This window comes from Podarcis cretensis (assembly GCF_951804945.1).
Source record: "Podarcis cretensis genome assembly, chromosome: 1".
Taxonomy (NCBI): domain Eukaryota; kingdom Metazoa; phylum Chordata; class Lepidosauria; order Squamata; family Lacertidae; genus Podarcis; species Podarcis cretensis.
The window spans coordinates 138,805,681-138,818,655 of record NC_137170.1 but is presented as its reverse complement, the minus strand read 5'-3'; the positions used below and the strand labels follow the sequence as shown (position 1 = coordinate 138,818,655).

The 12,975-nt window shown below is 43.3% G+C and overlaps 1 protein-coding gene across 6 annotated transcripts in view; it reads right to left on the bottom strand.

Moving 5' to 3' along the window:
* The window catches only part of IKZF2 (IKAROS family zinc finger 2), a 112,124-nt gene that overhangs the window by 12,573 nt on the left and 86,576 nt on the right, over nucleotides 1-12,975 (bottom strand). For 4 of the 6 annotated variants that reach the window (XM_079979776.1, XM_079979777.1, XM_079979778.1 and 1 more), the window contains exon 7: nucleotides 5,253-5,396. The exons of the other annotated variants lie outside the window; for them this stretch is intronic. In XM_079979776.1, coding sequence (XP_079835902.1) covers nucleotides 5,253-5,396 — 144 coding nt within the window. The remainder of the gene's footprint in view (nucleotides 1-5,252; nucleotides 5,397-12,975) is intronic. 6 annotated transcript variants of the gene reach the window in all.

Below are 12,975 nucleotides of genomic sequence, written 5' to 3'. Positions count from 1 at the left end.
GCTTCGCCCATGACTAAGAACCCTGATATTTTAGGGGTTCTCAGCTTCAAAGGAAGTATCAATGGTCACGAAAGGATTCCTGCTGCATAAGTCCACTCTCATTACAGGAGGAGCTGGGAGATTTACATGGCCTTGGGAATGGTGCTAAATGCATGACCTGGCTGACCCCATGTTGCTTCTTCCCCTTGCTAATGTCTGAATACAGTTTCTGTGGTTTAGAGCTTGTAACTTCAGTCCATAACCAATACAAGGGTTCCACAAAGTGGTTAATGCACTTCAGTATACTTTGCTCAAAATGTGGATAGGATCAATGTGAGCTAATTCTCACGTCACATTTATATTTCCATGCCTCTTGCCAAACCGGAAGGAAACCTGAAGGAAACATACACATGTAAAATACACCATGTATATCTTTAAAATACTCCAAAATAGTGAATGGGAATGCTGGTCCTCTAGCAATGGCAGTCCCCCCCCCCCGCCGCCTTTAGCTGGGATGGCACACGGATGGCAATGCAACTACCCCAAGGCGGGGACATCCAGCAGGAAACATCTGACCAACCTGGGGCAAGGACTGCAAGGGCTAGCACTAGAAAGGCCAGTGTGAAGATGCAGATGTTTTCTTTTTAATGTTCAGGCAAGAATACACACCAAGAATGACTACCTCTTTATTATAATAAATGAAGACCAAGCAACAAACCCTTGCCCTCACCTCCAATATATGAAACTAATATGGATTATGGAAGAAATTGATGACTTTTCTTTCCCTCAAAAATGCCCCTGAACCTATTTGTCTGCAATTTGGCAGGCTTAACATACTCTGGAGAGGTTCCTGTGCCTGAAACTTTTATTTACTTTGGCCAAAAGAGGGAACAGTTATTATAGTCATTTTCCGATTCACCATTACAGTGAAGGGGGAACCCTTTCTGCACATCATCTTGGAACCTGATACAGACTGAAGCAGGGAGAGCAAAGAGCAACTCAGAAATATATTGGATTAAAAAAAAAAAGACCTCACAAATACAGATACAAGCTGAATCTTGGGTGCCATACACACCCCTACCAAATAATGTTTTGTGTCTTCATTCCAGTAGAGATTGCGGAAGGATTGTAACAATGCTCTCAAGTGCCACAGGGGACATGCCAATTTTTTACAAATGGATGCTCTTCACACTTGACAAGGGACACATGAATGTTTCCAGTTTGGAATCCGTACTGAAGTATTAGATTTATGGGTAAAATCAGCCTTCAGTCTCTGAAGCAGCTTAAGATAAGCAGGGCCCTGGCAAGTGATAGGATCCACCTACATTTCAGAATAAACTATCATATGAAATCAGCATGCCCATTATGTACGCAAAGGTGTTAAGAGAATTTATTGAAATAATTTTGTTTTCTCAGAAACATAAGAGATAATGAGCAAGAAATGTGTCCTTAACACATCATCTTGTCTCCCTCCCCCTTTAAATTATGATTCATGATAATGACCTGGGATTATCAACTTTTGAAACAAGCCCTGGCATCTCAGATTGTAGCATGGGTAAGATTCTGTGTGCCAAAGTGGTCAGGGTACCAATTTGATTTAGAAGCAGTCATTAATAAATTGATGGGTGCTAATCACACACCTCATAAAAACCACCAAATTATTCAAGAAAATAAGTTTTTTTAAAAACTATGTTATATGCATAAAAAGTAAACTATTTTTTAGTTCATAGATCCAAGCAAGCTCATCAGTCTGAAGAGAATTATTCACTGCAGGTTTCAAAACCTAATAGGTTGCCTAGTTGAGGAATTTTCACTATGATTAAAATGATATACTTTTCTATCCTTTACTGCCATAATAACTGCTCCATTAGCTAAAGTAACTAGCTACTGAGATCCAATTAACCACATCATATTATGCCATCTGGAAAACACTGTCCTTCTTCCCATCCCCTTGCTTCCAAGGTGAAGTTGCGCCCATAAATTCACACTGGTGCCCTTCAACAAATGTAACGTTCACAAGTGTTTTTAGTCAGAAACATGCTGCCATAGAGGAGCTGCTAAAATGCTACCACAGAAGGATTTTTTTTAAAAAATAGCTATCACTGTATACTGTAGTTGTAATTCTCTAACTGAATGACCCTTGTACAATGAAAAAAGGTAAAAATATTGTATTAGTATGTTGCTAAAACTGAATATTTTTAATACAGCATCAGAATAAATTTACATGCACACTGTTCCTTGTCTTGTCAAGATTTTAGGGTTAAACTTGTATTATGAAGGTGGGGGAACAGACATTAGTTTCACTCAGTTTCACTCTGTGACATGAATACTGATTACCAGGTCTTATTTAGTCTGTTTCAACTTTTTCCTACATTGGAAGCATGACACTTTCCTTCCTTTCTTCTGAAATTTCAACCGTAACACTGAGATTGCTCAGCTCAGAATACCACCTGCAGGTTTCACCGGAGAGTGAAAGGTCAGTCTACTGACTAGAAGGGCCCGTGCTTCTAGCTGTCTCTGTGCCAGAGTGTGACACCTTTCTCTGAAATTCCAGATCTATTGTATCATCTGCTAGTTGGTGCCCATTCTGCTGGGGTTGGGGGTGGCTGGCTAACCAATCTGAAATCAAATTTCACCTAAGCTTTATGCGCCTAGTAGATAAAAGCAAGAAAGGTAACTGTCTCTCAGCTTCACTCCCCCAGTTGTTGAAAAGAAATAATGCACCTTTTTTAATGGGTTCTGAACATTAATGTGTTGTTAAGGACTGGTCATCTTGTGCAGATGCCTGATGATCGTTTTCCAAAGCAACTACTGTATTCCGAACTTAAAAATGGAAAGTGTAATGCTGGTGGTCAAGAAAAGAGGTTTAAAGACTGTCTCAAGGCAAATCTTTAAAAAATGTAGTATAAACACTGACAACTGGGAAACACTGGCCTGCAAGTGCTCCAGTTGGAGAACAGCCTTGACCAAAGGTGTCGCGGGCTTTGAAGACACTTGAACTCAGGACGCAAGGGAGAAACATCCTAAGAGGAAGGCACGCTGGGCAAATCCACACCATGATTTACTCCCGTCCAGAAACCAATGTCCCCACTGTGGAAGGACGTGTGGATCCAGAATTCGCCTCCACAGTCACTTACGGACTCATTGTTAAAACCGTGTTTATGGAAGACAATTTTACTCGGCTACGGGTGATCGCCAAAGAAGAAGAAGAAGAAGAGAGTATAAATGATTCCTGAAAGACACCTGGCCCTTCTCATAATTACCATGATGCCATTTCGGAATTTGCAAACATTTTTTTAAAAAATAACTGGGCACATGATTATCTATTATGAACAAAATTGTCTACTCCACTGAACATGAAACAAACTTTGACTTGGGTCATTTCCTCTCCATGTACACCAAGTGTTACTGGCTGACATACAACTCTTGGTGCCTCAATTCCTCATCCATAAAACAGCCATAATTATGATTTAAATTTCACAAGGATAAGGTAAAAATTGTTTCTCATACTGAACCTCACACGGAGTTCTTATTCTACCTTGATGGCATGGGAACTTCAGTAGTGCTGATCTGTTGTTTGCCATCAAAACAACATGCAAAGTACAGGGCCACTTTAATCCTTTGGAAAATGGGCTAGTGCAGATGTGAGGAGCAGGAGGAGGGGGAATCCCAATATGGATTCTGCCCTTGTGGTTCTGCGTTTCTCGCATTATAGAACAAACGGTACTGGAAGGAATGGCATTGCTATGGCTCACATGCCAGGACAGCAAAAGCACCCAATGACAGGGTAGGCAAAATGTCTACATAAATGCAAGACTAGAGTTTGAACCACCCCGTGACTCAGTCAACAGAACAAATCTTTAAAGACAAGTAAGAGAGAGGGATACACCTGAAGTTCACCTCACAGCCTTTTCTAGTTGAAAATTCTCCTCCCACTGCTCACAAGGCCATCTATTACCAATTGTCCTGTGGGAAGGACTCCCGTCTCCTCTGAACCCACACAGCTAGAGAACTGGGGCTGTGAACATCTTGTGGGGAAAATTCTTTTATACCTCTATTTATTCAGAGCATGCAATGAGGCTTCATGCAAAAACTGTTAAGTGTGTGATTTTCCCAACATTTACTTGAAGTGCAACTAATATATTCCCCTTAAGAGACTCAGGGCACAGGCACAACAACAATTTTTATAAAAATCATATATGCTAAGTTGCATATATAGATGTAAGTTCAGCTCTCTGAACAAAGTAAGATGGTGGGTGACTCCTTCTTAAGCTTCTTCTTAAAAACTAAAACAAAACAAAATGGGGGGGGGGGGGACCAGTGGGCTACCCCCTAGCAATGCCCCTGTACTCCTAGGCTTTCCCCACTACCTATCCCGCTCAGTCCATCCAGCTGGGTTTCTTACCTATTCCCTAACATCTTATATCCTTTCATATGACCATATACAAAGGCCAGCCATGTCAGTCATCCAGAGGAGTAGCTGGTGTGGTGTTGCCTCCCACAGGGTGGAACAGGGGGGAGGTCAGCTGCCCTGCCCCCAAACCACAGTGGTAAGCAGCAATGACATGGCTGTCAGGAGGCCAGTGGCAGCTCTGGCCCACTGTGCCGGCCACTCCTGGCCATCGATTGTGTCCCTGGAAACTCAAAGATTCTCCTGCACCCACCTTTCTAGGTCTTTTTAATAACAGAAACAAAATGTGTGTGCGCGCACAATTGATTGAGCAGCCTATCCGATATCGCTGATAGCTCTGGAAATATATGAGAAAATGTCATTCTACAATAAGAAGAGGCCAGTTGTAGTTCAGACAGAACTAAGGAAACAGCACTCTTTTAACAGTGTGTATCAGAACAGTGTTGTACCACATAACGCTGTTAGGGAAACACTACTAGAAATGGAATATGGGTTTTAAAAATTTTGCCTTTAAGAAACTGCTATCACAGAGTAAGCAAATGTCCTCTGTGGAGCTCTTAAGCAATCTGGTATATGTTTTTGTTCCCAGATTATATATATATATATATATATATATATATATATATATATATGAATGAGAATCTTTGATCTTTGGCTTTCAGCAGTTCCTGGGTTCTATACTGCAGGTCAAACTGCATGGCTCTGGCCCCATGGCCTATGCACTTCTCTAGTTCTCAGCTCACCCCCTCCCCCAGGTATGTCTCATTCTGATTGTGCCATCCCTACATTAGAACATTTAAGAGCTTAGGATATAACAATGAACTACCCCCTACAAACAACAACATGCTCATCTGACGCTTACCCACAAACTTCTGTGGGGTGGAGCTTTTACGCTTTCCCATGTTGCTTGTCAGCTTCTCTATAACAGCAGGTCTTTCAAAAGGCACCAGAGTAACATTGTTGTCCATCCCAGGATCTTGCTCCTTACCATCTTCCATAGTAGATACTACATAAAACCAAAAAGCCAAATCAGATAGAGCTACCTACACTTCCAGGAGAAATTAAATAAATAAAAGTGGTCAACATTTTTGAGGTTTGCAAACTATAATTAGTCAATGCGTGCCCATAAAAGCACTAGAAAGTCTGGGGAGTCGTTTAATGAGGCTCTTGGCCTTTGGTTCTAATAACCTTCTGGGCAAGGGCTCTTTGCAACTGAAGGTGGCTATGGAGCATAAACAACTCCACTATTGGGGAAAGGAGATTTGGGATTGGTGAGCTAGGTTAAAAGCTATGGATATGTGAATTGCCTCTACAAGCCACTACACTAGGAGTAGTCAACATGGTGTGCACTCCAAACATTCCTGAACTCCAGCATGTGGTGGTCAAGGATTGTGGGTGTTGAAGTCCAGCAACATGAGACTGACACCATGTTTATGCACTACATAAATAACATGCCACATGTTTTCCGGAATCCCCCCAATTTATTAATTCTGCTTATGAATCAAAGAAATGATGCTTAAGGTTAAGCAGTGCACATACTAATCACACACAATGAGAAACTGCCATTTTAAAATACGTTTGTATTTATTATCTGAAACAAAGCCAATAAAAAATATTTCTGTCGGTTTGCTATTGCTTATTTATAAAATGGCTCCACGTGCACCAGCATGCAGCACAGCTCCAAAATTCTATGGTTCCTCTACCCAGTAGTGAGTGAAGCTGACAACCCTAGACTGCCTGAGTATTGAAGGGCCTGGAAAGGTGAAAAATAGGAAGCCTAGATGGAGTAATCTAAACAAAGGCATAGTGGGAGAGGGACTGGATACAGTAGGTGGGGGTAGGCCAAGGAAGAAAGAGCGAGTGAGTGAAGGTATGTAACCTTTTCTTCAGACAGAAAAGAAAGCAGAAGAAAAACACCCCAGGTTTACAGCCCTGCTCTCACAACATATCCAGGGTGAGTGAATGGATGCAGGAGTGAGAGGGACACGATCACATTGGCTGGATCCATCTCTCCCCATCTATGCACATTCTGTAAATTGCATGCATGGAGTAGACATATGTTCAACTGTACACTGACTCCCTCTTCATGATGGAAACCTAGACAAGCAACTTCCCAGTTGCCAGGAGAGATCCCTTGTGTGCAGCTGTATATACAAAGCAGCTGTATATATGAAGATATTCATCGATCCTCCTTCTGCACATGCTCTCTCAGGCTGGATATGCTGACCGTAAGGCCATCAGAATTACATACTCCTATTTCCTGAAAAAATGATTATGTCAAGAACTTCGAGAAGTATATTTCTTTGCAAAGCAAAACAGCCTATCCTGCATTACAGAGATGAAAACAGGGGCATTTGTGCATTTCTACCAGCCTTTCTGACACCAAGGGTCACTCCCTGAACCAGGACCCTTGAAGAAAACTCCTCTTTGCCTGCTGCATACAGGATTCCTTTATCCTGGCATAGTGAGCTCCGTCTTCTGAAACAAGGGGCTGTTAGCAAACTGGCTACCGAGACAACATGGCAGCAGCCCTTCAAGAATCCCACAAAATGGCAGGGGGAGGGGGCACACCACGGAACTACTGAGATAAGCACACCATTTACATTTAGGTTAACTAAAGGGGCACCCTTTTTAGACAGTTAGTATGTTTGGTGTAATGCACAAGAGCGAAGAACAATATCACAGTGGCCAACCTCATGTGCAGACACTAGAAAGGTGACAGTCAGAACAAAACCTGTATGTCTCACTATTTGTCCTGGCATAGGGTCTGTTTTGACAGTTCCCTGAATTGTGTGTAGGTTGGAAGTGAGTCTTGCCACCACCACAATTCTGCCCTCATGGCTGAGTGAATTCAGACTGAACACCAGAAAAGGAAATAGGGCTGCACTAAATGCGGATTATTGCAACACTTTCGTACTGACTATTCTATAAGATCCAGACAAGATAGTTCAAAGTATGAAACTAGCAAAAATGACTAGAGGAACAAAGCTAAAGACTACAATTGAAAATGCAGAATTCATTCATCTTTCCCCATGTATTTGGCTAATAATTCTTCCAAATGAAGTCACCACCACCAGAACAACAAAACAGTCCCCTTTACAATGACAATACTACCTTGGAGAAAAGGTTTTATCCAGAAGTTTTATCCATTTACTGGCTCCCTAAAATCATCTGAACTATTTTCAATTTCATATTGCTCTGTTACTTCCAACAGAATATAAGATATCCCTGCACAACACGTAACCCATCAAGCTGAGCATGTCACCAGCCACATTTTGTGGCTTGCCAGATGTTTGCATGTTTCTGCAGCTCTAGGCCTGCAACAAGCACAGGTGGCTTAGGAAGCCCCGAAGAGCTGCCAAACAGGGCTGGGCTGCATTCAGATTAGTGGGACACACATTTTGAAAATCCAGGAGTTTAGCCATGCAACTTGCAGCTCCCCAAAATCAGTCCTCTTTCGATGACCTGCCTCTGATCAGATACTCATAGCAAATACTTTATAAAGAAATAGTTACGATATTTATCTATATAGCTGAAGGGTGGAGCAATGGTACTGAATTTTTTTCTCCCTTAGGCAGAAAAGCAGCTCAACTGTTTAAGCCATTTCAGTCCTCCTAAATTCCAGAGGCTATGGAAGTAAAATAGGAACACTTAGGCTAGAATGACTTGGGAACTTTTTTTTTTGGTAAGTGTTTATGAAGTTGGTATAAAGCTATGCTGCTATATGCCCACCCCCCACCCATTGCTTTTGTTCTGTTTGCAGTTCTCACAACAACTTGGCACAGAAGAAAAACAGGTTTCCAGGAAAACACTCTGATAAATCACTCTAATTTATATGTCATCCAGGAGCTTTCTTATCTAGTGAAGATTGCATCTGAGAGAAGCCCCCAACCTTTTCTCTGTCTTCCTTCCTTTTCTGTTCACCTCTAGATAGGCAGAGCTAGTCTTCTCAAGGTGAAAGCAGGCCTTTAGCCTACCAGAAACCTCCCACTCCTGCAGAAGACTCTATACTTCCTCCTCCTCATCTCAGGACTGGAGCTTCTCTCCTCCAAATACACCTGTGTGACGTTGCCTCTCCCTCTCATCCTTCAAATGTCTTCTCAAAACCCCTATTTCCTACTGAGACTGCTAAAACTAAGTATGCATATCCAACCATTGAAAATGTCCATTTTGCCTCCCTTCCCAACACCCTATTCCCTCTTTCATTCCCGTTTTCAGTACCACCTGGGAAAAGATAACAACACACTTTGCCACATCTGGGGTTTTCAAAAATGAAATACTAGGCTGCGTGTCCATGTGCGGTTTTCATTGGGATCAGAGCTGGGGAGGGAAGAATGAACCTCCCCTCCCTGCATGCTGCAGTTTTCCTAAAACGCGTCATTTCCACCCGACTACCCATGGACGCAGGTGGCGCTGTGGGTTAAAGCCTCAGCGCCTAGGACTTGCCGATCGAAAGGTCGGCGGTTCGAATCCCTGCGGCGGGGTGCGCTCCCGCTGCTCGGTCCCAGCGCCTGCCAACCTAGCAGTTCGAAAGCACCTCCGGGTGCAAGTAGATAAATAGGGACCGCTTACCAGCGGGAAGGTAAACGGCGTTTCCGTGTGCGGCTCTGGCTCGCCAGAGCAGCGATGTCACGCTGGCCACGTGACCCGGAAGTGTCTCCGGACAGCGCTGGCCCCTGGCCTCTTAAGTGAGATGGGCGCACAACCCCAGAGTCTGTCAAGACTGGCCCGTACGGGCAGGGGTACCTTTACCTTTACCTTTACCCATGGTATTTAATTTTTAATGCCCAGATGTAGTTGCTAATCAGGTTCTCCAAGTACAGTAACATCTTGTTTGGACTATTTTCTCTTCTGAGGACCTTTGTAAATTGTCCTCATGTGGAGCTGGAGAAAGGAGCAGCAAGAGAGAGGGAGAGTTCTGCCATGGAGGCTCAGTTGTAGCACAGCAAGCTCTCTGCATCGGGGACACTTCTTCTTGAACTGGGTCTGGCGCTGGCTTGGGACTGGCTGTGGAGAAGGATTTGCAGGGAATACTACTTCTTTTGATTGGTTCCTATTATTCATTGCCTACTAATGGCTTTTCATGAACCCCCCCCCCCCAACTCCCACAATTAAAAGGGGAAGCTGACAAAAGAGCAGGAATTCAGAAGAGAGCTATAAACATGACTTAATTTGAGCCAGGCCTAGCTATGAAACCCAGAAACTATTAATACCACTGAACACCTGTAACTGGTCCAACTCATGTCTGATATTAGAGGGCGGAGAGATTTGATCTTCCACATTAAACTTTAGAAGTACCTTTTGCTTATGAATACAGGTAGATCACATCTTACGCTGATTTCACTGATGTGATCACAGCTTTATGCTGGAAATTTAAAATAAAAAAATAAAAGGGGCAGGAGAACCCACAAAAGAGTGTGTTCTTTCTCTTCCTCTTCCTGGTAAAAGATTCCTGGGGGTGGGAGGGAAATCTCTGGCTCATGGAAACTGTCCAACTGACAATCCATTCCGTTTATCTATTTGTGGGTTGGCTGCCAAGGAACGCCAAATGTTAGAACCTCATTTATTTTGTAAACTTTCTTTTTTTTAATTGCACAGTATGCTCTTGCTGAGACACACAAAGATCGCTCATTTGCCACAGGAGTCCAACTGCCAGTAGAGAAATAAATGGAAGGTTGGAAAGCTCAAATAACAACAATAAAAACCAGAACTCATATTTACTTCTTTCAATATGACTGAGATATGCAGATGATTAAAGTCTGCATCCTTGTTTCTCTCTGATGGTGTGGGGTTTAAGTCAAAACCAACTCAAAGTTTCTAAGCAATTGTTATGAATTTGTGCAGCCTGTGCCTATGCATTCTTAAAAATAAGGCCCACTATGTTCAACAGGTCTTATTCCCAATGAAGTAAGAGTGCAGAGGTTTTCAGCGTTAGGTTTTTAATTTAAATCAACATTTTTTACAATGCTCATTTTTACAATGGACATGCAATCGAGCAAGGAGTAATGCACATATGTTTGAGGATGCTAGTACATAGCACAACAAGATGATAAAACACAACCAAAGAAAACCACAATGATAGTGACTGAGTCTGTAGTGCTCTGAGCAGTCCTGTTCATAATGTGGGACACAGAGGTTCACTGCTACTCTATTTCTTCCCCTGCCCAGGTGTAACCGCAGTCATAGAATATTGAAACAAGACTTTAAATTCAGGATTTAAGTTAGGCATGCCAGCCAATAATTTCTGGGGCCAGAGTGCATTGACTGATGTGCCAACACAATGGCCCAAAGCACAAGCATGTCTCTTGAGCACATTTCCCCAGGCAAATGCGATAAAGGGTGTGTGTGTGACATGAGGGCTTCTTCAAATAAGAACTAATCCTTTTGAATGCTACAAAAACCTAAAATTAACCCCTGAAAATAATGAATAAACTGCTCTGGGGCTGGAGAGGTGGAGAAGTTTCATGGGCACTATCCAATAGCAGCACACAAAAGCTGGACCAGAAACATACATAAATATACTTCCAGATTTTCCTGCTTTGGGGGCTTTCCAGGGGAATCATAGACTGAATCATTACAAGCCTCCATAAATAAAGCAGTTTGACTAGAAACCATAGCAGGAGAGGAAACATGACTGTGTACTGCAGGAAATTACCGCTATTATATGACCTCTGAGTCTCTGAAAAGCTATCATCCAGGTACAACCAGGTACAACACTTCAAAGACTAGAGAGAAGGTCTTTCAGGGCAGATGTGTGATTTCCATGAGTGCTAAGAGTCTCAGCAACTCTTTTTAGACAAAAATAAAACAAACAAAGAACAAAATCAGACATTCCACAAATATTCAGAGGGCCCCCAGAATCCAGTGCAGCAGTGATGGTGGGTTGTGAATTCTGGCTCCAGAAATCTCTATGGGCAGCACAACAAGCTTATTAATCAAAACTGAAATAGCACTAAAGCCTAGTTGGTTTCATTTAACTGTGATTGCCACAGTTCCTGACAGACTTATGGTTCCTGTTCTCTTCATAGTTCTAGAGAAAAAGTTGTTGTGAAGCGGTGACTTTTTCCCATTCTTGTGTTGCCTGATTCAAAGTTGCCCACAGTACAGCACAGCTTAAATCCTATTCATTGAAGTGGAATTGATGGACTGGCTACTGTTGCCCCAAAGCATTGGCTACTGTGGCTCAATTCGCACTTAGCATTAAAGCATGGTTTGGCAATTGGGAGCATTTGTAATGGGCACCTGCGCTTCCCGCTCTCTTCCCTCTTGCATGTCTCCTTCACTTGGGTTTCTTGGGGTCTTTCTTTTTGCTGACTAGTTTGCCATGATGCCCACATTGGAAGAATATTAGAACCTTGCCTCCAAGCCACAACTTGAAACCCTAATTTGAAATGTGTTTTCAACCATGGTTTGCAAGAAAGGGGCTAATCACAGTTTGCGGTTTTGGACATCACAGCAAACCATACTTGGCAGAAGACAGTCAGCAGGTCAAGGAGGAAAGGAACTTGCACAGAAGCAGGGAAGAGAGAGCATGGGATCCCTTGTGTGCATTCCCTATTGCAAAGCCACAGTTTTGTATTATGTCTGAATGGAGTTAGTGGCTACAGTAGATTTTCTGTTCATGGCTCATTGATCTGAGTCTTTGGAAATGTCCTGCAGAGCCAGAGGGCTCAGAGGAGTTCAGATACACAGGAATTCCAAAAGAAAGATGCCCAAACCATCAGAGTGATCAGGTCTAACGGATTATTAGCACAGGGTACAAACTTACAGCCAAGGTCCAACACCTCCCTCCTCACCCCTGCTCATGGCATCCCATGGGACAGACTTCCATCAGCAGCCCAGGCCAGCTCATCACTATCCAGATGACTTGTGTGCAGTATTTCATGGGTGCTTTTACAGTAGCTGCCTATAAATTGTCAGCCACCTATTATGCTTTATGTTCTGCATTGGCACAGCGGGCAGTGCCCACAGTATTAAAGGTTTTGGTGGGGCAACATTTACTAAGATGACACTGATGTAATGGATGGAAATTTGTTCTCAGTATCCAAAAAGCAAGATTAGCTGTTGTGTAGTTTAACATCGGGGACGCAGGTGGCGCTGTGGGTTAAAGCCTCAGCGCCTAGGGCTTGCCGATCGAAAGGTCGGCGGTTCGAATCCCTGCGGCGGGGTGCGCTCCCGCTGCTCGGTCCCAGCGCCTGCCAACCTAGCAGTTCGAAAGCACCTCCGGGTGCAAGTAGATAAATAGGGACCGCTTACCAGCGGGAAGGTAAACGGCGTTTCCGTGTGCGGCTCTGGCTCTGGCTCTGGCCAGAGCAGCGATGTCACGCTGGCCACGTGACCCGGAAGTGTCTCCGGACAGCGCTGGCCCCTGGCCTCTTAAGTGAGATGGGCGCACAACCCCAGAGTCTGTCAAGACTGGCCCGTACGGGCAGGGGTACCTTTACCTTTACCTTAGTTTAACATCTGAAGACACATGAATGACTTGTTACATGCCTCAAAATGTCCCATTCTTTTTATCAATTTGCAGTTGCCCTGATCTGGCCTCATGTGCACTGTCATGTACAGAGTTTCTGTCTGCATTGGCT